At 44.5% G+C, this 25,185-nt stretch overlaps 1 protein-coding gene across 12 annotated transcripts in view; it reads right to left on the reverse strand.

Annotated features, from left to right (window-relative positions):
• MTMR3 (myotubularin related protein 3) overlaps positions 1 to 24,966 on the reverse strand; it is a 41,982-nt gene extending 17,016 nt beyond the window's left edge. For 2 of the 12 annotated variants that reach the window (XM_080986189.1, XM_080986184.1), the window contains exons 1-12: positions 24,795 to 24,963; positions 23,760 to 23,824; positions 21,255 to 21,331; positions 19,831 to 19,920; positions 18,330 to 18,446; positions 16,364 to 16,396; positions 13,932 to 14,014; positions 12,821 to 12,987; positions 4,224 to 4,320; positions 3,444 to 3,557; positions 1,998 to 2,203; positions 591 to 722 (exon numbers count right to left, since the gene is read on the reverse strand). In XM_080986189.1, the coding sequence (XP_080842315.1) occupies positions 591 to 722; positions 1,998 to 2,203; positions 3,444 to 3,557; positions 4,224 to 4,320; positions 12,821 to 12,987; positions 13,932 to 14,014; positions 16,364 to 16,396; positions 18,330 to 18,446; positions 19,831 to 19,920; positions 21,255 to 21,257 (1,042 nt within the window). In that variant the 5' untranslated portion in view covers positions 21,258 to 21,331; positions 23,760 to 23,824; positions 24,795 to 24,963. Of the gene's footprint in view, positions 1 to 590; positions 723 to 1,997; positions 2,204 to 3,443; positions 3,558 to 4,223; positions 4,321 to 12,820; positions 12,988 to 13,931; positions 14,015 to 16,363; positions 16,397 to 18,329; positions 18,447 to 19,830; positions 19,921 to 21,254; positions 21,332 to 23,759; positions 23,831 to 24,794 lie in introns of those variants that run through there. The other 10 variants (XM_080986182.1, XM_080986181.1, XM_080986190.1 and 7 more) reach the window with 9 other exon arrangements.
• Positions 24,967 to 25,185: the final 219 nt, after the last annotated feature.

Genomic DNA, 25,185 nt, shown 5'->3' on the forward strand with positions numbered 1-25,185 from the left:
CCTTCCTCCTTTAACACATCAGGAGAAGGAATTTAAAAACTTCTTGTTTGCAATCTGCAACAACCTGGAGTTTCACCAATTTGGGTGAAACTAAAAACTGCTCTTTGTTACAAATTACAAACAGGGAAAGGGGTAGACACATGAGCCCAAAGCTACCTGCAACTTCTGCATTCTGTGGCGAAATTCAGATGCAACACTAAACACCACGGTTTAGTGAATTTGGCCATGCAGTGCAATTCCTTCACTTCCTTAAAACAAAACAAGGTGGGTTTTTTAAAAAAACAAAACCCAAAAACCATACTTTTGATTAAAATCTGGTAAGGACTCCATCATCAAATACTGTAGTTTAGCTTTAGAGACTGGATCTAAATTGCAGGACAAAAGGTGGCATCTTTCTCTTCTTAAGGAACAACCCCTTTGGATTTGAACATTTTTAGCACACACACACCCATTTCCAACCTCCTTGAATTAATGGTAGCTACTCTGGTAACCAAAATTTGATCTGGTTTAGACAAGGTCTCCACTCCCACTCCTTCTCTGCATGTGTAAACACCTTTGCACAATGCTCAGAGCACAGCACGGCTACTCACCTGGGCATTCACAGCCTCCCCCTTTGGCCCTGTTTGCCACTGCAGCTGCATATGAGCGTGCATCCAAGATCAAAAGTTTCTGAGGCTGAATGGCTAGACTTTCTGCTCCTGAAGCGTTGGAGATGGAGGAATCTGAAGAAGAAAAGGAGAGAACAGCTTATTCAGCAGCAGTTATCGAAAAAGTGCACACTTGACACATGGATTACATGGCATCTTACATATAGAAGAGATCAAGAAAGAGAGAGAGAAGCTGCTTTTGACAGTGGAACATACTCCTCATGTCTAATTCTGGCACCAGCAGTAGCTGATTCAACCCGGTTACAGAAGAGGGAGAAGTGAGGCCACAAGGCCTACCCCACCGGGCTGCCTAGAACCAACTGCCATTTTGCTCCTCCTTCAAACTGTCTCCTGCAGTTATCATTCCACCCTGTCATTATGTACACAGGAGGCCACTTTTTGCTGAATCTATGTAGCTCAGTATTATCTGCACTAACAGCAGCTCTTCAGGGTTTCAGGCAGAGAACTTTCCCAACCCTACCTGAAGATGCTGGAGATTCAACCTGGGACCTGTCTCGCCAGAGTGGTGCATGCTCTAGTTATCTCTCACTTGGACTACTGCAATGAGCTCTATGTGGGGCTACCTTGGAAGGTGACCCGGAAACTACAACTAATCCAGAATGCGGCAGCTAGACTGGTGACTGGGAGCAGCTGCCGAGACCACATAACACCAGTCTTGAAAGACCTACATTGGCTCCCAGTACGTTTCCGAGCACAATTCAAAGTGTTGGTGCTGACCTTTAAAGCCCTAAACGGCTTCGGTCCAGTATACCTGAAGGAGCGTCTCCACCCCCATCATTCTGCCCGGACACTGAGGTCCAGTGCCAAGGGTCTTGTGGCAGTTCCCTGGCTGCGAGAAGCCTAGTTACAGGGAACCAGGCAGAGGGCCTTCTTGGTAGTGGCACCTGCCATGTGGAACGCCCTCCCACCAGATGTCAAAGAGAAAAACAACTACCAGACTTTTAGAAGACATCTGAAGGCAGCCCTGTTTAGGGAAGCTTTTAATGTTTAATAGACTATTGTATTTTAATATTCTGTTGGAAGCCGCCCAGAGTGGCTAGGGAAACCCAGCCAGATGGGCGGGGTATAAATAATAAATTATTATTATTATTATTCTGAAAATCAGATGCTCTACCCCTAAGTTATGACCCATCAATGACATGAGTGGCACCCTGGCTATCCTTCCCCCCCACCCCCACCCCCTCCAAGGCAGAGCAGGCATCCAGGTGTCCTACACACAAGAGTTGCAGGCAAAAGGCTGAAATCCCTATCAGGGGGGAAACTGCCATTTGAACTCTATGGAGACTCCGAAATGCAATATTTGAGAAACAAAGAGATAATCAAACTTACCAAATTCTACATCAGAGAGGTCTCCTCCATTGGAGAAATCTCTTGAACAGTTTCCATTCACTAGTTTACTGCTATTAGACTTGGAATCTGAGGCACAAGCTTTGGCCACTGACTGGACAAGATGTTCGTCGTCAGCATTTCTCCAGCCCCACCAGCTGACCTCTGGCTGCCCACAACGGGAAATGACCGCCCCATTGCCCTGATGCCTGTAGGAAACAGAAATGAAACAGCTAACAGTAGCCATCACAATAGGGCCCTAAGTGCAGGTAATGCTAGAGCAAATGCACAGTGACATAGGAATTGCCACCTTACTGCAGAATTCCAAAAGTAGTTTTGACTTTCTAAAGCAGAAATGCTTTCTATGAAATACTGTTTCATAGGGCATTCTAATGTATGCCCTCTGAAAACAGTATTTCATACTGAATTTCATTTGAATCAACATTTGTAATCAAAATGCAGTAAAAAAAATGAAGTTAGGATTTAAAGAGATTTGTGTCAGAATGCTCAAGAAACAAGTTTCAAAGTAACTGAACCAATAGATCTATCACCACTTATACCAGGGTCAGAATTTCAACCAGTTTTTTGTTGACGCATATAAAATGTCTATAATGCAGAGATGTCTAGAACTGGGAGGCTGCCTGTTTAATCCTAAAGAGAGATCAGTGACAAACTGCCAAAGTTAATGATGATCAGCAGCTTCAGTACTTTAGATGTGCCTTTTGTTCAGAAACAGGCAGTCCGTGAAGCCCATCTATAGTTTTACATAACCTGTGCCGTGTTCCAAAACAACCCATGTAGCCAACTATTATTATTACATTTCTAGGCTGCTCGTCAAACAAAGTCCCCTAGGCAGTTTACAAATAAATCAAATAAAATCTAGTCAATAAAGCATTTCTCAAAACAAATGACATAAAAACTCGGAATTCAGTGCAAAATCAGGACCAAAAAAACACAACTGAAAACAGACCAGCAAGATAATTATTATAAAAACCAGCCTCAAAATCATTAAAAGGAAAGCAACGTGCCCAGGTTTAAATACACCAAAACGTAAGAGTAAAATTAATAGGTAGAATATTTTGCACCTGATGTCAAAAAGGTCACAATCAGAGAAACAGATGGGCTTCCCTGGGGAGACCATTTCACAACTGTTGGACTACAGAGACAACCACCATTTATCCAATCATTCCTACACATCTTGAAGGGCTTGTGGGCTTTGCAGCAGGGCCAGCTGGAGTGACTCAAGGAACAAGTCCCAGCCAGCTTAGCTTACAGCTGAGCATCTGGGGTCAATGCTCCACAGCCCAAAGAAAGGCAAGTGAAAGATCAACGGTGCCAGTTTTGTAGTTCAGCATAGTTGCCAAGCTGCTGATTAAGCATCTGGCAAGGTGATAAAAAGCACACACCACTTTACACTCAATTTAGTAGGTGCTTCAGTGCAGGCCTCACCTATAAACCACAGCAGGGATGCGTTTCCAAGATCGGAATCCTGCCACACTTTCCAGCTCTTTGTCTGTGATCCAAACAGGAACTATGAGTTCTTGAGGGTAGCTGCTACAGAGCCTGTGTGGAAAAAGGAGGACATTTTTTTAAAGCCATGCATGTATAGTCACAGCATTGGTTTCCTTCCATGACAAGCTGTTAGCACCCTTCCAACATAGAAGCTCAAGGTGCAAAGTATTCTTTCCTTGTCTTCCCTTATTCCACAGTCCTTTGTGAGCACTACTTTCTCAAGAACAGAGCAATCTTATAATTTAGCACTCGCCTAGGGAGAGCAACTATGGTTTCCAAGTTGCCAGACACAGCCTTATATTACATGACCCAACCTTGCTGCTTGTTTATTCTCGGATGCTCCTGGGTCTTTTAAGGCCAGGAAGCAACTGGACAGGAGACCCAAAGTGTTTAGGTAGCTTGCACTATTCGTTTTAGCAGCCCTCTGAGGCTAGATGACAGATAGCAGTGTCTGCATACACCACTGCAGGCCTGTTTCATGGATGTTGAGAAACAGAACTGCAAAATGGCAGCTACATGGGGTGCTCTATCACTTTGCTTTTCAGAGCTTTAAGGCTACTAAGAGACCCCACCCGCTCAGTTCCAAACCATCAGCAGTACCAGGATCTACAAGCGCATCCAACCACAGCAAGGGCTATGATATGCTCTGCTCCAAAATGCCTACTTCAATAAAAGTTAGGCTGCTGCCAGCTGTCTGCAAACATCCACAGAACTTACTTGTACTTCTCGTTGATGTTGGAGATCCTCCAGGCATTGTTCATATCAAAACCCATCCGTTCAACCTCATTTTTAAATCTCGAACTTACATGTTCTCCTACAACAAAAGAAGACAATAGTAGAATGAAAAGAACTTAACATGAGATGGCCCCAGTGATTTTGTCAAGAAATTAGGTAAAGGTAAAGGGATCCCTGACCATTAGGTCCAGTCGTGGCCGACTCTGGAGTTGCTGCACTCATCTGGCTTTATTGGCCGAGGGAGCCGGCATACAGCTTCCGGGTCATGTGATCAGCACGACTAAGCCGCTTCTGGCGAACCAGAGCAGCGCACGGAAACGCCGTTTACCTTCCCACTGTAGCGGTACCTACCGTATTTTTCGCACCATTGGACGCACTTTTTTACTCTTAAAAAGTAAGGGGAAATGTCTGTGCGTCCTATGGAGCGAATGTGTGGTCCCTGGAGCCAAATTGCCGGAGTGCGGCACACTCTTGGACTGGTCTTTGGTAGTGGTGGTGGAGCCGCGCTCCCCTGCCGGCAGCCTCGGCTTCCCCCTGCAGCCCTGGGAAGCTTTGGAGCAAGGGGAGGGCTGTGCGCCCATGCCCCGCACTCCTGGGCTGCTGAATGGGGGCGGGGGGTGCTGCTCTGCCAGCAGCCTGCCCTCCCCTCAAGGTTTGGAGCAGCGGGCAGGCTGTTCACTGAGAGAGGGGAGGAAGAGGATGGAGAGAAGGGGGACCAAGAAGCTGGGTGAAGGGAGATGAGGTACCATAGGTTGCCGTGAGTGGAGAGTCATGGTAGAGGGCAAAGGAGAGGGAGCAGTGAAGGGGAGAAATTGTAGACGTCACCTGAGGAGTTTGGGTGAAAGGGATGGAGAGGAGGAGGCTGGAAAAGGGGACTGTTCTGCTGGGGGGGGGGGAGAAAAAAGTGGGGAAAAGGAAAGCCTCCCAAGCCTGCCGCTGAGAAGCTCTGCTTGGCTGTTTCTTGACTGTAATTCAAGTAAAGGGAATGTTTGCAAGCAGCTGGCAGGCTGTTCGCTGAGAGAGGGGAGGAAGAGGATTGAGAGGAAAAAATGTGGCATTAGCAATGCTTTGGATGGATACAAAGATGGTATTTTACATGAAGATAGCGAAGAAAGTGATGTCAGTGACTGTGAGCAACTGAGCTTCATAAATTCTGACTTTAGCAGTGATGAGTTCTTGGGGTTCACAGAAGACTAGAAGAGTACTCAAACCTTAAAGTCTCTCTTCATTTGTTAATGACAGTGATGATGGTGCTTAATGCCATTGTTGACTGCTGTTCACTTTACATGGCTGTAATGTGATTCTGATATACTGGTTGTTTATTAAATACAGTAGTTTATACAACATTTGATTCAGAATATTTTTTCCTTGTTTTCCTCCTCTAAAAACTAGATGCGCCCTATGGTCGGGTGCGTCCAATGGAGCGAAAAATACGGTATTTATCTACTTGTACTTTGACGTGCTTTCGAACTGCTAGGTTGGCAGGAGCAGGGACCGAGCAATGGGAGCTCACCCCGTCGTGGGGATTCGAACCGCCGACCTTCTGATCGGCAAGTCCTAGGCTCTGTGGTTTAACCCACAGCACCACCCGCGTCAAGAAATTATAACAGTAGAAAATCTGCTTTGCTTATGCCAACCATGAAAATCTAAATTTAGTAACCATCTTTAGCGGTATCATGTTATTTTAATTGGCTCTGCACACAGTGATAGGTTAATAATCAGTTGTTTCCTGATTATTAGCTGAAGACCAGTTAAGCTAAGGCCCCTTAAAGACTGGTTGGTATTTGCCTGCCCCATTCTAGTTTCAATGCACTTCTTCCCTTTGTAAAAAAAGCGCTCAGACAAATTTTATTATCACGTTGTACAATTAGGCTGGTCTGTTTGAGGAACACATGATGCTACTCCACAAGCAAAAGACAATTTGTAAACATTCGCTGGGGGGAAAGCTGGTTCTTTAATAGCTGCAAATATCCTGCACTAGCAGCTCAGTTGGAAGAGCATGAGACTCTTAATCTCAGGGTCATGAGATGACACACATACTAACTTTCCCCTGACGAACGGATGGGGCCAAGAGTGTGCTTCAATTCTATGGTCTAAGGATGACTTGCAGTTAGAGCTAAGTCCCCTTTCTGGGTGGGAGGGGTTAAGTAAGCTTCCATGAATATGGTAAAACCCCTCTGACTGTGGATCAGATCCAAAGTTTTTACTGATCGTTGTGCAGGAGCAAAGCTCTCTTGATCTATGCCAGAAAATTGCAATACTGACAGCTCTTCTCAGCAGCACCTTCATACCACTGTATAATTCTGGTCAACTCTCAACTGAGTAAGAGTTTGAATTCAAGAATTCTGCTCTGCAGAGAACTGCATATATCAATGTGAATTTGGAAGAGCAAGAATAAGTGAAACATCATTTGCATCGTAACTGGCTGTTTCTATTATGAAGATGGCATTAGCAGAAAGAACTGTTGGCTCTCACCTGAAAGGCAGTTCTCCATTACTATAAGAAGGTGGAGCCATAACCCAACCTGATGACCTTCTATAGTAATGGCATAAAGTGTAATAATAAATTTTTGTTTCTGCACACACATACGTTATAGGACTATGTCAAAAGAGAGGAGGAAGCACTTTATTACCACAAAAAGCCTTCTCTCCATTTCAGCTTGTTGGTCCAGAGGGTCTGCAAAATGAGGCCAGAATATTCACCCATTATGAAAGAAGGCCAAAGTCATTGTCCTTGCTTTGATTTGGCTTTGTGGCATCCCATTGTGGCATCCCATAGTCAAGACTGATTGACATGGCATCTGTCAGGGAACTGCCATCGGAAGGAAGGGAGGTGGAAGGGCTCACACAGGTTGGGAGAGACTCAGCAGCTGAAGAGGGAACCAGTAGGGGGAGAAGAGCTGAGCTGAGGGAAAGTGAGCAGGAGGGATGGCTCCGAGACACTTCCAGCGAAAACAGTGGGGAGGTTTCAGGACCTCCTGTAGGGACACCCACTCCTCGCCGGAAACTGTCACGCAGAGAGTCCAGAAGACGTGTTTCCGTTAAGGAGCTTTTATGTTGGAAGCGATTCCGAAAGCAACCACTGTCGGAATCTGCAAGCGACTGACAGAGCCATGTTTAAGGGGCTCCGTTACAGACAGAGGTTTGCAAACTTGACCAAACTCTGAGGGACTTGGATTTTACACACAAGCAGCTCATTGTCCCATCACAGCATTCCGACAGTCTCTGTGAGCAGTTTGTGCAGGAGCAGGCATCATGAGCAACCCAGCCGGAACCGGAGAAGCAGGAGCTGGAGCGGGTCCAAGCCTGGAGGAAAGGTACCGGGCGTTGGAGGTCCAGCTAGCGCTGCAGACGGCGAGGCTCGAGGAGAGGAGGGCTCAAGATGCGGAGAAGGGGAAAACCACCCCGCTCGCCAGAAAGTTGCCAGGATTGGTGCAGAAGTTTGGGGGGGAGGCCAAGGACTATCATGCCTTTAGGACAGAGATGCAATATGCCCTTAATCTGCAGTTTGATGACTTTCCCGACGAGGAATCGCGGGTGGCTTTTGTGATTGGGCATCTCGAAAAGGGGGCGAAAGACTGGGTGAGGCCCCTGATGGCAACAAACAATGACATCCTGAAGGATACGAGGAAGTTTTTTCGTGCAATGGATTTGATGTTTTCCAGCGATATTGAGCAGGGAGTGGTACGCAGACAGTTAATGGCGTGCAAACAGGGGAGCCGATCTGTGCGTGAGTACTGGACTGAGTTTACCATGTTGATCCATAAATTGGGGTGGGATCTAACGGCGGAACCCATTCAAATGCTCTTTGAAGAAGGGCTTTCTTCGGCTGTGAAAGACGAACTTTCCCGGGCGCCCAGGGCGGAGTCTATGGACCAGCTGACCAAATCAGCGCTGACCATAGGAGCGCGCCAAGAGGCGAGAGCCTTGGAGAGGCGGGAAGGGAAGGGGGAACGTTGGAGGGAGCTTCGCATTCCAGAGATTCCAGAGCCACCGTTCCCGCCGGGAGAGCCGATGGAAATTGGAACAGCGCGCGCGCGCGCAGTTTCAAAGCCCAGTGAAGAGCGGAAGAAGGAGGAAAAGGGCGCCAAGAAATGTTATCTCTGCCAACAGCCAGGTCATTTTGCCAGAGTCTGCCCCCAAAGAAAGGAATGGCAAGGAATGGCGGGAGCTGTTGGGGAGAGGGAGGAAAATGTACCGGAGCAAGTAAAAGCCAACGCCTGGCTGCCACCGTCGGGGCACAGCAGCCAGGCCAAAGAGCAGTGAAAGTGCCCACGCCGGAACCTCCTAAACCCGCCCTAGTGATAGAGGTGTTACTAGAGCTGCCTAACGGACACCCACTAAAGATAAAGGCGTTATTGGACTCAGGCAGCTCCTGCAATTTCATGAGTAAGGAGTTTGCTGCTGAGCACCAGATTCAGACTATCCCTTTAAGTAACCCTTTGCAGGTGACCACGATCGATGGAAGGGAGCTGCTGGGAGGAGAAGTCAGCCAGCAGACCGTCCCAATGATAATGAGGGTAGCAAGACACACTGAGCTAATAGCGTTTAATGTGGCTACCTTGGGAGGAGCTCCCATTATTTTGGGGATGAGCTGGCTAGCGTTACATGATCCGCTAGTGGGCTGGCATCAGAGAGTGGTCTCCTTTGGGTCAGCACATTGTCTAGAACACTGCAAAGAGCGGGAGGCTCAAGGAGGGGCCAGAGCCACTCTAGCAGGGACGGAAGTAACGGAGAAGGGGAAGGTTCCCCAACAATACGCCGACCTGAGCAACGTCTTCAGCGAGAGGGAGGCAGACAAACTACCCCCACATAGGCCCTTTGACTGTCAAATCAATTTACTCCCTGGGGCACAGCTCCCTGTAGGCAAGCTGTACGCCATGTCAGACAGAGAGATGCAGGAGCTAAGGGAGTTCATTGACAAGAACCTGAAGAGAGGGTTCATCAGAGAGTCCAGGGCGGTGGGGGGCAGCCCAGTGTTTTTTGTGGACAAAAAAAACACGGACAAACCCAGGCTTGTAGTGGACTTCAGGGCCTTAAATGCAGTGTCAGAACCAGTGACTTTCCCGATGCCCAGAATTGATGACATTTTGACAAGGGTCAGGAAGGGAAAGATTTTTACTAAACTGGACCTGAGGGGGGCGTACAACCTGATACGAATAAGGAAGGGGGATGAATGGAAAACCACCATGTTCACCCCTTTGGGGGCATTTGAATATTTAGTTATGCCCTTCGGCCTACAAGGAGGCTCCGCGTGCTTTCAATCGTTTATGAACCACGTCCTGGGGCCTTTGCTTTACAAGAATTGTGTGGCCTTCTTAGATGACGTGTTAGTATATTCAGAGACTGAGGAGCAGCATGTAAAAGACGTCAGGGAAGTGTTGGGCAGACTGCAAGCCAATCAGCTGTGGGTGAAGCTAGAGAAGTGTCAGTTTCATGCCAAGGAGGTGGAATTCCTGGGGTACCGCTTGTCGGACAAGGGATTGGCCATGGATCCTGGCAAGGTCCAAGCGGTACTGGAATGGAAAACACCGAAAACAAGGAAGGATGTGCAAAGATTCCTTGGATTTGGAAACTTCTATCGGAAGTTCATCAGAAATTTTGCCCACTTGACGGCTCCCATTACGGACTGTCTCAGCAGTAAGAGGAAATTCGTTTGGACGGCGGAGGCGGAGCGAGCTTTTGAGGAACTGAAAAGGGCGTTCGCTTCGGAAGAACAGCTCCTGCATGTGGATTTACAAAAACCGATGCGAGTGGAGACGGACGCATCAGACCGGGCTGTGGGGGCGGTGCTTCTGCAGCCTGGGAAGGAGGAGTCAGAGTGGAGACCGTGTGCCTTTTTTTCGCGAAAGCTGAACAAATCTGAGAGGAACTACACGGTGTATGACCGAGAACTACTTGCCATTCATGAAGCGTTCAGGAGATGGAGGCATTTATTAATTGGGGCACAACATAAGGTGCAAGTGTGCACGGACCACAAGAACTTAGAGTATTGGAGAACGGCACGAGTGCTCAACCAACGGCAAGTGCGATGGGCCCAGGAGTTCTCCAAATTTCACTTTGAAATTTGTTATGTGCCAGGTCCAGAAAATGTTAGGGCGGACGCTCTCTCACGCAAACCTGAATATTTGGAAGGGGAGGGGGGACCCGAAGAGAGACATGTCATCCCAGAGGACCGCTGGGTGTGTGGGGCGGCATTGGTGGGGCAAAGAGAACTGGTAGAGGAAACAGAGAATGATGAATATGCCCAGAATAAGCTCAGAGGTCTTAGGGGTGAGGGAGAGGAACCAGGGGGTTTTGAGGAAAGAAATGGAGCGTTGTATTACAAAGGGGCACTGTATATCCCCGAAGGAGACTTAAGGGGGAGGGTACTCAAGCAGTTGCACGACAGCCCCACGGCGGGGCATTTTGGACAACACAAAACCATGTGGTTGGTCACCAGGGAATTTTGGTGGCCTAAGGTGAGGGAAGATGTACGGGAGTATGTAAGAGGGTGTGAGCAATGCCAGCGAGCCAAAGGGGAGAGGCGGGCGCCGGCGGGGCTATTAGAACCCTTACCAACCCCAGAACGACCTTGGGAGGCAGTGTCGATAGATTTTATGACTGATCTACCGAAGTCCAAGGGGAAAACAGCCATCATGGTGGTGGTAGACCTACTAACAAAGATGTGCCACTTTGTAGCCTGTTCGCATGCAGTCACGGCGGAAGAGACAGCGAAGTTATTTGTACAACACATTTTTAGGTTGCACGGGGTGCCATTGAGGGTGGTCTCAGACAGGGGAAAACAATTTACTTCCAGGTTCTGGAGGAAGCTCATGAGCTTACTGCAGGTGGAGGTCAACTTTTCGACTGCCCGGCACCCTGAAACCAACGGGCAGGCGGAAAGAGCAAACGGTGTCCTCCAGCAATACCTGAGGTGTTATGTCAATGACAGAGAGAATGACTGGGTAGAGAAGTTGGCGCTGGCGGAATTTGCCTACAACAATGCAGAGAATGTGTCCACAGGGATGAGCTCCTTCTTGGCTAATTATGGGTGTCATCCCAGGGCATTCCCAGGGGGAGGAGGGGAGAGATGGAGCGTCCCGGCAGCCGAGCATTTTGTAGAAGAAATGGAAGCAATCCATCGTCAGCTCCAACTCAACTTAGAAAGGGTGAAGGAAGAATACAAGAGGCAGGCAGACAAGAACCGAAGGGAAGGTGAAACCATAAGGGTGGGAGATCGGGTGTGGCTGTCAACCCAAGGGTTGCCGTTCAAAGGAGGTTGTAAGAAATTAAGACCCAGGAGGTTGGGTCCCTTTGAGGTCATTCAACAAGTCAACCCAGTGGCTTTCAGGCTCCGGTTACCCAACCACATGAAACTGCACCCAGTATTTCACAGGTCGTTACTGTCACCGTATGAGGGGGGACGAGAAGGGATGTCCACTCGGGGACCGATCATAGAAGAAAGGGAATGCAGCAGCCATGTGGCAGAAATCCTTGACGCCAGGTGGAAGGGGGATCAGGTGGAGTATTTGGTAGCGTGGGAAGGAGAACCGGAGTCAGAAAACACTTGGGTAATGGCAGAAGATATCAATGACGAGGTATTGATAGAAACGTTCCATCAAAGGTTCCCAAGGAAACCTCAGCCTGTGGAGAGGTTCCGTAGGGAATACTTTGGGACCACCGATGAGGAGGAGGAGTTGGAAGGATTCACGGATTCGGAAGGGGAAGGGGAGATGGACTCTGAGGAGGAGGAGTACTTCGAGACCAGGAACCGCAGCAGGTGGAGAGAAGTGTTCGAGACATCGGAAGGTGAAGGAAGTTCCTTCCGGGGTTTTGCCTCCTCACCGCCCATAGAGGAGGGGGCGGGAGGGGGTGAAGGGGGCCCTGGAGGGGAGGTGGATGTCAGGGAACTGCCATCGGAAGGAAGGGAGGTGGAAGGGCTCACACAGGTTGGGAGAGACTCAGCAGCTGAAGAGGGAACCAGTAGGGGGAGAAGAGCTGAGCTGAGGGAAAGTGAGCAGGAGGGATGGCTCCGAGACACTTCCAGCGAAAACAGTGGGGAGGTTTCAGGACCTCCTGTAGGGACACCCACTCCTCGCCGGAAACTGTCACGCAGAGAGTCCAGAAGACGTGTTTCCGTTAAGGAGCTTTTATGTTGGAAGCGATTCCGAAAGCAACCACTGTCGGAATCTGCAAGCGACTGACAGAGCCATGTTTAAGGGGCTCCGTTACAGACAGAGGTTTGCAAACTTGACCAAACTCTGAGGGACTTGGATTTTACGCACAAGCAGCTCATCGTCCCATCACAGCATCCTAATGCTGCTTATGTAATATGCAATTGGCTTGAACTGCCTATGAAGAAGCCCACAGATAATATTAAAAATAGCAGGAAAGCTGTGTGTTGGAGAAAGCAGCCACAAACAATGAACCAAAAAAAAAAAAAAGGCAACTGAATAGTGGCAGCTTTAAAACCTATCCATTAAACCCTTCACTCCCTTAACCTTGAGACTTTTCAGAGGCAAAAATCCACCAGCACCTCAATCAACTGGAACAAGCTCATTTATCTCTACAACTACACAAAGAATGTCTGCATCATACCTGGTCGACACAAATCACCATGCTGTTCTTTTTCACTAGCATACACCTCCATACACCAGGCGTGGTAAGCAAATGAAAAGAGATCCTCTATCTTTGAAGGAGGGCGGATGGCATTGTTCAGCCGTTTAAGCCACTCTTGACACTGCTCAAAAGTAGAGAACTGACATCTGTAAAAAAAAATTAAAAAAAATATTAAGCCAGATAAAAATCTATTAATTCTCACCCAGAGAGATCCAAGCCACAGAATCCAATGAAAGTTTAGCTTCAAAGCAGACAAGAAGAGAGAACACACTGGCATTTGGCTTCAAAAGCTGCACTGCATATATTTTACAAGTGAACTCTAGTATGCAAAAATGCAAAGTTAATATCATTACCTCAAGATCATCCATTTTTAATCTAGGGTTCTTTGCATAAACCTTCAGACCATAGCCAAAGCTATCTAAATACTTTTTTTTTTAATTTGAAGAAAGGCCATCACCACCTCTGGCAGAAAGAAGCAAAATCATGCAAATGATAAATGAGAACAGGCCTTTTCTACAGTGGCTTCCCGTCTGTGGCCTGCTCCCCTCCAGGGAGGCTCGCCTGGTGCCTTCATTAAGTGCCAGGCAAAATCATTTCTCTATAACTAAGCCTTTGCCTGATTAAACATCCAATGACCTTTTTAAAGTTCATGATGGTGGGGTTATTGGTTTTTGTTTTTTATTACGTATTTTCTTATTTTGTGTTTTTATGTTGTGAATCGCCCTGCGATCTTCGGACGAGGTGTGGTACACAAATGTAATAAATAACAACAACAACAATTAGTGAAAATGAACACACAATGAAATAAGCGGTTTCAGCTAATCTGAGGCACCCACGATTGATGGAGATGGGTAATTTGTTATACTCCTGCAACTGCATGCCTTCAACTGAAAAGTTAAACTGCTGCAGTGGATTGTCAATGTTCTACTGATACAATACAAGACAAGGGGGGAAACGTTGCCCAGTCATGAGACCAAGTAATAATTATTAAACAGGGCACTGATACCAATCTTTAGCAGGCCATACTTCCTTGTAATAGTGTAACGTGTACAACCATCAGGATAATTTATATGTATATATACACACATACCTGATAACTTTGCAGTCCTTACAAGTCAAGTGAAGCTGAAATATATCCCGGCATTCAACACTCTCTATAAGCTGCAATGGAACCTGTGATTAAAAAGATTAAATGACCTTGCTTAAAAAAGGCTGACACAGTTTCACAGCATTTAATATAAGGATTTATTAGACTATTGTCCCTCATTTTCTTCCCATATGAACAGGTACAGTTGAGTCATGGAAAAGGAACATGTGTAATTATGACACAGCATAAACAGACTCCTATTTTGTGGCATCTTAAAGGTGAACACATTTATTATAGCATTTAAGTTTTCATGGACTAGGTTGCACTTCACCAGATGCAAGAAATGTTACACAAATGTAAGAGATATACACTTTCCTTCCTTAAAATGTGCTTTATGTTTATGGTACTTATAAAGCACATTTTAAGGCAATCACTCAAGTTCCATGTTTAAAGCAGCAACAATTCTATAGGAAAAGAGAACTACATTTCTCTCACACATTAGAGACAGTTCTCCAGCTTATATAGTTTGGTCATGAAATACTTCTTGTGCAGTGCACCTTTCTCATCTCCAAACCTAAGAAACAACCACACTCCTGTTTTAACTTCTTCCACTCCTGTTTTACCTTCATTCACTCCTTGGGGCGGGAGGGAGGGAGAATTCTCTATAGAGCAAATGTTGGGATAAGGGGAAAATCTGCCTTCACAATTCTGATACTGGATTCTCCCGTGCCTCCACTTCAACAGTATCCCCAAATTCAGTACTGCTTCCTTTTAGAGTAAACACCAGCCTTTAACTAACAACTGATAAATAAAACACCACACCTATCTTAGTATGTAGAGATGGGTCAATCTGTCTTGATACGGCTTCTGCTGACAGAAACTCTACAGAAACTATTGTGTAGTCTCAACTACACTCCTCTAGCAATCACTATAATATATGGACCAACTCACCATAATTATTTCCATTATATGAGCTGTTAGGCAAGTTTATCACTTCTGTCTGCTGGCAGCCATGAACTTCTGATTGGGCAGAAGGTGCACACCCATCGAACAGGAGAGGGCCCATGTGCAATGGGGGCAGCCAGTGAGACCACGCAACAAGCATTGCCTTTAGATAAGAGGAGGCTGGTCCATTAAGCCAAACAGGGCACTGGACCACCAATTTCACTCTACTTCAGCCAGCCCCCACCTGCTTTGCCTTCCTACTGGGGCTGGTTCCAGCTGAAAAGTGGGGACTATTGGAATATAACTTTCCTTCATCTCGTTTTGCCAAGCATTCTGCCTCACCTTGCCCTGTGAATTCCATTTGCCCTTCTACCAGGCAAGTTCAGGAAGCAGAATGCCGACAGCTAGGAACTACCTCCAGGGCTACGAGGCCGCATGCAGTGAATACCAGCTGCTGGAAATAATAGCGGGGAAAGGGGCTACAGCGCTCATGTCTTGTTTGTGTGGCCATGTGGTTGGCCACTGCAGAAAACAGGATGCTGGACTAGGTGGACTTTTGATCTGATCCAGCAGCCAGATTCTTCTTGTGTTCAATAGTCATGCTTTAGAACACCACAAATCCGTGCAGTTAGTTCAGCCTCCAAAACACAAATGCTTGGTCAGGCAGCAGTGCACTAATGAGGCAGTATCAGTAAAACGATGAACAAACCATTCTGCCTGTTTTCAGTGAGCATGCAAAGCTATCCAAACCCACCAGTGTCATTTTACAGTGGGAAATCTCTAAGCCTGTTTATTACCTTTAATTAAAAAAAATGATTTCCAACAAATGTTAATATTCCTGCTATGTGTCTGAATTTGTTATGGACTGCAGATGAAGAGAGCTACATTTGGTGAAACTAAATTATTGCCCACGAGTAGAGGGGCAAAAATCCTAAATATTAACTGAACCAAACAGAATATAAGTTTCACTGTGTCATTAAGCTTCCCTTGTTTGACCCTTAAAATTTTAGTGCACTGCACCTACTACAAACTTACAAGAAGTCCCAATTCAAATCTATGACATTTGAACCAAATTATTTTTTTTTTTTTGGATGCTGCTGTTCCCATAGCTTTACCAAATGCCACGATTTAAACACTTTCCTTAGATGGAGCCAACCAAGAAATAAACCTGGGCATTCAGTTTTGATGTGCAAAGTGTGTAACACTACTGAATTTGCAAACAATCCCATGGATGAATAAGTCAACACTTTTGAAAGCCACCATTCCATCAGCTTACTGCTTCGTTTACTGAGCCTTTTGTTTGCTTTTTCAAAAGGGGACATCAAGTTCCTATTGCTATGTGATCCATGAATTTATCCAGTCAAGTCAAAATGCATCATGCATTACAGCCCCTGCCTGTGTTGCAAGGTGAGCACTGGCCACACAAGTTTATTCCTTTCCAAGCAAAGGTGCAGCAGTAAAATGTTACACAGCAACACCGTTTTACTTACTGAGAGCTCACAAGCGGCAAGTTTACAGACTCTCTATTGAATTGTAAACAAAGGACAAAATTAGAATGAAACCAAAAGGCAGGCTTTGGATATTCTCAGCTGAGTTTCCCTTTCTATTAGAGCCAGCTAACTTGCATACCAAACATGAATGCCGGGGGCCCAGGTTACTACTGCCAATGTGCAATATCAAGTGACTTCAGGAGCACTAATTTTTGCCTGGCCAAGAGGCACAGAAACAAAAATTCAGAATGTCATATGGGGATAATCTCACCTAGCAGTACAACATTAAGTGCCAGCCGTTTTGTCAGGACTCAACATTCCAGTGTATTAAACTGCAGTGTAAATTTTAACTAGAATGGTTAAATTAATAAACATTAATCAGATCAGATAAACACAGTAAAAGTATGGAAATTAATAGCATCTCAGAATACTGAGAATCACAGCAGTATTACTTGTTCGGTGACACTGAAGCAGATACTTCTAAACTACCATGTTATGCTCTAGGAATCAGTCGCTTCTCGATGCAACGTATCAATTTTGTTTCCACTCATCTATTAGGATTAGCATACACACCCAGATTTCATTACAGAAGAGCAATATGTGTTTTAATTCTACTTCATCTCACCAACATGACTCGCATAATTCCACATGATTCGCAGCTGGTGATAAGCTACGAAGCAGAATGAACATTACTTGGGTTGTCAGGTGAGGACCACAGCTGCGACCAAGAAACTGTTTTAACTTTTATACACACACACAACACAACACAAAAATTACACACAAGAACTTCTAGTCCTAATCATTTATTTATTTTAAAAATGCAAAAACAAATTCAGACGGCCTATCCACTTTAGCACACAGCAAGGGGGCACCAAGGAACTCTGTCCCATGGAATCTATTTTAAGCAGTAGAACAATAAATTCTCACTTGAATGAGGCTCTTTGTGTGCAGCACCAGAAGTCACTGCTGGTTTTTGTTTTTTGTTCTTAATTAGGGAACTGAGTGCCTAACAAGTTTTGAGCTAGGTGCTCTTCAACAGGGTCAGAAATTATATAGATTTCCCTGTCACCCCTAAGAAAGCCAGATTTTTCTAACAGGTCACTGAGTGACATGGAGAAAGTAATTTCAACAACAGCGTGATTCATTGCATGTAACAGCTACTATACAAAGAGCACTGTTATGCTCCATGACAGCCTCTTCCAATTTCCAAACAACCTCGTGCATTTTACTTCACCAGGTCTCCGAGCTGAAGCACATGGACCACAACCCAAGGAATGCTGGGCGCAGACAATGAGCCATGCTCTCTACAAGTGGGCCTATATACTCCCATCAGTGGAAAACTGAATACTACTATTCTACTACCTGTTGACATGTGGTCTCAGGGGCTGAGAAAACATTCGCATGGCACCACCAGTCTCAAAGGATCCTTGGCAGCAGCCATATTATGCAAGCTCACAGCTCGGTTCCCCAAAACCAGAGCAGGAATCTCAATACACTGCTACCAAATGGATTGGAAAGTTTGCAAGGGCCAAAGACCTACTGTTGTTCAGCTGAGCTACAGCTGCCAAGAAGCAAATCCAAAGAGGTGTTCAATCAAGGATACTAATAAGGCAACCAAGAAGAATTAACGCAGCTGGGCTAGGACATGTGTGGGGAACCTTTGACCGTCCAGATGTTGTTGAGCTACAACTCCCAATATCCTAGGCAGTCAGCAGCATCTGGAGGGCCAAAGGTTCCCCACCCTGAACCAGGATGAGGAAAGAAGAACTGCAGGTTAGTTATCTAGAACAGCAGCAGGGAGATGGACCTAATTCTTCATTCTGGATCCTTGTTGTTTCCTAACTTACATCTATGAGTTACATGATAAGAGCGCCAATATATAAGGAATGGGTGGCTGTGCATTTCCCAACCACATAACCAGCAAGATCTCTAGCCGTGAACAGCCAGGGCAGACGTGAAGACTTACATTCACAATTGATTCCTTAAATTTGATGTGAAGTCTATAGTTGGAAAGTGCAATGATGGCATCTTCAGCTCGACCTACGTATTCAGTGCTCTCCCCATGAAGTTCGGGGAACGGGACCTGTTGAAAGGGGGAGGGGGAGGGAAATAAGTTTTACGTAAACTAGTTGATGGTGGATTCTCAAGGAGTTCACTCACTCACACCTCAAATGCAAAGCATACGGATCTTGATGGAATATGACAAGGACGTGCATGTAGTTGTTAAAAGCCACAGAAAGCTTTGGGTAAACACCTGACAGAACAAGGGCTTTAAGCTGTGTCACAAAACATTAAGAGGGGCATATTTTGATGGAAGCGGTTGCAGCTGAATGTTCCCACAGTAAGTTGATTCTTGCTGAAACAATAATAATATGGCAGGCAGCCACAACCAAAGACCCCTTTGGCAGTGGCTGCCTTCCACTTTCATGTTGTTTCAGTAAGATGCTCATTGTGAAAGTGTACAGAAGTCATCTCCACCTTCCACACTGTACAGGGAGTCAAAGACGATCTAAAACACCAAAAGGAGATTTGCCCCAAATAATCGTAGCTTCGGCAGTAGAAGAAGGGACTGTTACAGAGCTGAAACATCACCTCTGTTCAATATCAAATTGGATAGAAATACAGTCGTACCTTGGTTTTCTAACAGCTTAGTTCATTAACAACTTGGAATTCAAATGTCGCAAACCCAGAAGTAGGTGTTCAGTTTGTGAACTTTGCCTCAGAAGCCGAACGTCTGGTGCAACTTCCGCAGCTTCCAATTGGCTGCAGGATGCTCCTGCAGCCAATCAGAAGCTGTGCCTTGGTTTCCGAATGTTTTGGAATTCAAACAGACTTCCGGAATGCATTCTGTTTGAAAACCAAGGTACGACTGTATAAACAATGGACAGAAATAAAACCTGTGGAACTACTTCAGAAAGCAGGAAGTTTTTCTGTATTATAAACAATTGTAGAATTGACACAGAGGAAAGGAAAGTGTGACACAAAGAAGTCCAAGGTTTTCATATATACTGTATAGCTGAGGAATTAATTCTAACAAGGTGAAGGGAAGGAAGAGAAGGTCCCTTGAAAGTAAGTGATTAAGCCTAGTGAAGACATAAGAGTCCTGACAGATCAGACCAAAAGCCTATTGAATCTAGCAGACTGCTGCTCACAATAGTCAGCTAGATGCCTGTGGGAAGCCCACAAGCAGGACATGAGCACAGGAGCCCTCCCTGGCTACTGTTCATCAGCAAATGCCATTCAGAGACATGCTGCAGACAGCATAGATGGGTTTGCAGGAGAAGTTCCAACTAAGAAACGCACAGTTAAATAACTTTTGCAATCAAGCTCACAAGTGCAGCAACAGGGTTTGAATTAATAGTCCCATGAGTTAAGATAAATCAAGTGTCTGATCTTGGCTAGAAATAGCATCATCAGATCTGCCCATGTGTCATTGCTGTGAGGGCAAAGGAGAGTCGGGTGACTACCTGGAGATTCTCATCCTCACGGATCAGCTGCTTCCTGGGGAAGATCTGATTAGCTTGGATGCATTCAAGGCTGTGTTGAGTCTCTTCATCCTGAAAAAAACCCAGATCATGCAGTTTATTTCAACCGTTATACACCCATACATACTAAATCTTTTCACTGACTGAGTTTTTTGGGGGGTGGGGTGGGTTGCGGGGAATCACTGCAATGCACCAATGAAATGCTTTGCTATTACAAGCTTCTAATTTTAAATTTGTCACCATCCTTTTATGCTTACACTATCGACCACCTTTTTGACAGGAGCATACAAGACTTTAGCTTGCTGCCTGTTGGTGCCCACACAAATGTGGAGATCGGGGCAAAGGGATGTTCAAAGTGCTGGCCTACCCTCCAGTTCCCCTTTCTCAACTGACTCAAAAGACAGGAACTGAGAAGCACCTCCCTCTACCTGCTGCCTGCACAGGTATCACTCAGGTCTGGAATGCCTTGAAATTTTAAATAAACAATAAATGCAATAATAAACAAAAAAAATTAATAAAATTTATGCACCACTTGGTTGTAGAAAAAAACCTGAAAGCTACTTACAAAAAAGATAAAACAATAACATTATCACAAGGAAAGTTTACAACAATGTTTTAAAACAATAAGTTAAAACAACCATAAAAACTCAAAAGAAACTTCCCTCCCCTGCCTAATGGTACTGACTCACTGAGAAATCTCAGCACTACTGCAGAAAACTTGTGGTTCTTTAAAAAAAATATTTTAATAACTGACAACTGTAACTAATTGTAAACTCACTTGGTACAGTATCAAAACATATATTTTACACATCTTTTTACTTCATGATAAACATATGAAAGAATGCAACTCTTTTTATTTTTTCCTTTATTTTAGATGCCATTTTGAGAAAGCAGATCAGCCTTGTATTTGACACCTGGACTGGTCAGATGCCCAGAAATGTAATCTAAGTGCATGGAACTCCAGATTAGTTTCAAAGTGATGACAAATTGAATTTATGCCCCATGAATATTAAATACAGAGTTAAATTATGGTGCACAAGGTGCCAAAAATTGTGTTTTAACTCTGCTGAAGTATGTAATTTAGACACCTAAAACCCTGCAAGGGTGGGACATCAAAGCCACTTTCCTTCTCCAGGAACAGAAAGAAAAAGTTAGTAAGTACTGTAAATAATTTGAATCCCTAACTCTGGTGCTTTGTTGGAACCTGGCAGCTATTTATTATGTACTCAACAGGGCAGAAACGAGCTGTACCAATCCTTGCTCATTTCAAACAGCTCTGTCCTTTGAATGAAATATAATCCTCAAGTGTAGTGCAGCCTACTGTATACATTCAAGGGTCACACCCCACTTTCTCATGCTTCAACCTGCCTTGTGCTGATTAAGCTTAACAGAATTTGTACGCTTACCATGACAGAGTCAGGTTAATAGGCAGAGCCTTGTCCCTGCTTTCAATTGTCTGTAGCGCTGTATATCATGTAACAATCTGAAAGACAAAATTAGAAAGTGAGTAAACAGGACAACACATTTACTATTAGTAAATAAGTCACCGATATTCACTTGGATTCTAAATAACTCAAGTACAGATGTAAGAAAACAGAGTTCAAATGACAAAATATAGGCAAAGGCATTTAATTAACTCCATTTGATTTTTTCAAAGCGTAACTGACTCACTCAAATTTGTTCTGAATTTTTGGTTGCTGGGTTTCTTTAAAAGACTGATTTGAACTTGCATTATAACAGATGTCCATGCTGCAAAGCAAACCATTTCTGAAGCTCTGAAGAGTCTGAAAAAATGGTATTGGAATCTGCCATTCAAAGAATAAAAGTAAAAACAAGTACCGCAGGGTGCACTTAACTCCTGAGGCACATCAAAAGTAGCTCTTTGGATTCTGGCTGTTCTATTTATTAACCAAGCTCACCTGCCATGGTGATGAATTCACTTTTAATGTCACTGTTAACAGTAAACCTCAAGAAAAGTACAAAGTCAAGCAATTCTGTGGGCTGCCATTTAGCCTATTAACATAGAGATCTGCAATATGTTTAACTACCTGGAATATCACTACGAAATACAGCCTTCCGAGAAGCCCTATAGCCCTCTAAAAGTTCTAATTTTATTTATTTAGAAGGCTGATATCCTAACTAAGCCCTCAAATGAATCAGGGCTGCTTACAATACTCTCCCTATTATGCCTAACTAAAAAGTTAGAAAGCCATTATAATTCTGAGTTAGAAGAAATGTCCTGGAAAGAAGTCTAATAATGAGTTTATTGTCTATTACAGGAAAACTTTATGCCAGCTTTCTGTGCAACAAATTCAGAGCCTGGGTTAATGGCCATAATATGTTGGGGGGGGGGGAGAGAGAGAGAAATACCTTGGCTACTAAGAGGCTGAGATTTCGTATTTTTCATATTTCATTTTTTATAGTTTCTTTGTTTGTTGACTTTAATAAACATTTGATTGATTGGTCTAACTAAACTGTATTAGGAAGAGAATTTAACTAAAAACACTGCTGTTTAACTTTTTAGCTATTCAGGGATCAGAGCTGCCTAATAACTGGAGCTTGCAAATATTTGTATTTTTTTTTTTTATACAACGCAGCTTACAAGCAAGCAAGTTCACAGTTTCACAATAAAAACTACAACACCAAGACAAAACACAAATACCATAGAATACAATACAAGAGCAAAAGGCAGAACCGATAAAGCAAACTGCTTCATCAAGGCAAAGCCTGCCCTTAAAAATAAAGAAGTATTCAACAACTTTAACTTTAACAAGTGGTGTGTGTGTGTGTGTGTGTGTGTGTGTGTGTGACCCTGACTTCTTGGGGCAATGTGTTGAACAGTTTGAGTGGACTGAGAAGGCCCTCACTCTCATCCCAGTCAAACAATCCTTCCCCAAAAATGGGACATAGAGAAGGGCCTCCTCTATATCCAATGCAGTGGGCAAGGTGATATGGGAAAGGCAGTCTGATTAAATTCAATAATAACTCATTTATGAAGCCTTTTGGCAGCTTTCTACTAGCATCTATTCGGCAACATGGCTGTCCTAAAGGCACTCTGATTCTTACTGAGTAGCAAAGAACCTCTGAGCCTGTAAGTGCAAGGAAACAGGACTGCAGAGACTGGTATGGCTCAGATGTGCAGCTTGGTTGCCTCTCCAACATAGCATGCAGTCCATGCACTGCTGAAGCTGTCTGTTGTGTGGAAGGTGGGGCTAACCCTGCCCACACCTGTGAATTTCCATTCACACTGAATGGTGCATCACACACAAACGTGTTCATGGCAGTTATGCTTGCAACTGAAATATTACCACAGGCAATGCTGTCATGTTCACCTTATGCCTATCCATACTTCATGACAAAATCCAAGACAATACAGAACAAAGTAAGATTAGAGGGGGCAGAATCATAACAGTTTCACGTGCAAAGCCTATGTCAGCCTTTCCTAATTGGAGACTGAATGGAGTAGAGGCTACAGGACGAAGCAGGTAAGAGTGGAAAGCTTTTTGGTCCACATAGCTGGCTCAACTGAAAAGCGAAATGAATGGCTCCATAACAAAGTTACCACCAGATGAATCAGAACAAACTGCTACTCCCTATTTCTGCCTTCGTAATCATATGGAATACCTCCAATTGTGCACAGAAATATGCCACAAATGAGGGCACACCCTTCTATCTTTTGCTAATCAACTGGCAGTAGTTCACCAGGGTTTAAGGCTGGGTTCTTTCCCAGTTATACCTGGAGATGCCAGGGACTGAACTGCAGGCCTTGTACACGCAAAGCACATGCTCTAACACTGAGGTGTGGCCCTTCCCCATACATTCACATTCTGCAGAAGTGGACTACCAGAAGGTTCAACACAGTAAGCTGAGATGCTTAAGCTTCATTTTTTGCTAACCATCTATTAACTTACCAGCTAGTACCAGAATATTCCTTCCAAAAATTCCAGGCGTTGGTTCAATGTTCTGTTACTTCAAACTGAAAGCAGAAAGAACGAAAGGCCATGCTGTAATCAAACTGAAATCATGGTTATTTGGTGTATGCCACCTCAGAAGCCTGCTTAACTAGCCACAGCAAAATATAAATACTAGAAATGAACAGCCTTCATCCCAAAATAGCATTTAAGCAGTAAAGGTAAACTGTTATTTCTAACTCTCCAGTTCATCCATTCTTCTAATTTTAGCACTGCTTTCAAGATGTCCATGCCCTAAAATGTATTTTTCAGTAGCTTGTACCCGTTTGGAGCTCACTTTATCTCTAGGAAGCAAGAACAATTGCATAAAGGGATAATTAATAATTTTGGAAGTTGGGGGTAGCCGTGATCTCAGCTGAGCTTGAAATACAGAATGAAAGGTAGATTTCAAGTGCTTACTCAAAATCCAGTGATATCATTTAAATTTTTATTTTTTTTACTGATTGTACTTATATGACCCCTTTCAGGGCAAAGTCCTCTCAAACCAGTTTGATAATTTGCTTCATTCATACACACACACCCCAGAATATTTTGGCATCATATTTACAGCAGAAACATTGTCCAGTACAATCCCATCCCAATCCCAACAACTTTCCTTTTATGTTTCCACCTGTGAGCCATCCTGCCACTAAAACGTTCCACTAAAACCTACTGTCTTAGCTAGTCTGAAACCTTTGTTCTAATGATGGAAAGATTACAAACTTTGTACAGCGCTCCCTTTCAGGTAAGGTTAGATTGTCTTGACTGCTATTTAAAACCCTCTGAATCTGCACAACAGGCAGTAATTCAGCAGGTCACAGAGCTGTAACTAGGCACAATGGAGCAATGCCTGAGTGCACCTCCTTCTCCTTTCCAATATATCCATTTCATAAGGGTTGATACAAAATCCTGAAAACATATTTTGCTAAAAACAAGGAAGGGAGAGACTAGACGTGGTCTGGGTGGAGATAGCTGTGGTCATGGAGCAAGACTTACATTTAAAAGGACTGACCAAGACATTCCCCAGAGCTGTTGCTTCTGCAGTCATTTCTTCACCCACACACTTGTTTGTAAGTTTCAACTTTTCTTCCCCACAAGAGGAGAAAACAAGAACAGAACTGGCAAAAACTCCACCAGGTGGGGAAAGAAGAAAAAAAGGAAACTGTCTGAACAGGCCATTAGGCTCACTTCCTGAGCACTGAAATGCACATGATGATGCCTGACACAATAAATATTACACAACACTTTGTATACAAAGGTATATAAAATGAACAAATGCACTAACAATTATTTGAAATCAGTTTCGCAGGATGTATATTTAGCATCATGTACCCTGTGGATACTGGCAACCAGACCCAGCTCAGTTTCCCCAATCCAGTTAATTTCT

The sequence above is a fragment of the Podarcis pityusensis genome, assembly GCF_964106645.2.
Source record: "Podarcis pityusensis genome assembly, chromosome: 16".
Taxonomy (NCBI): domain Eukaryota; kingdom Metazoa; phylum Chordata; class Lepidosauria; order Squamata; family Lacertidae; genus Podarcis; species Podarcis pityusensis.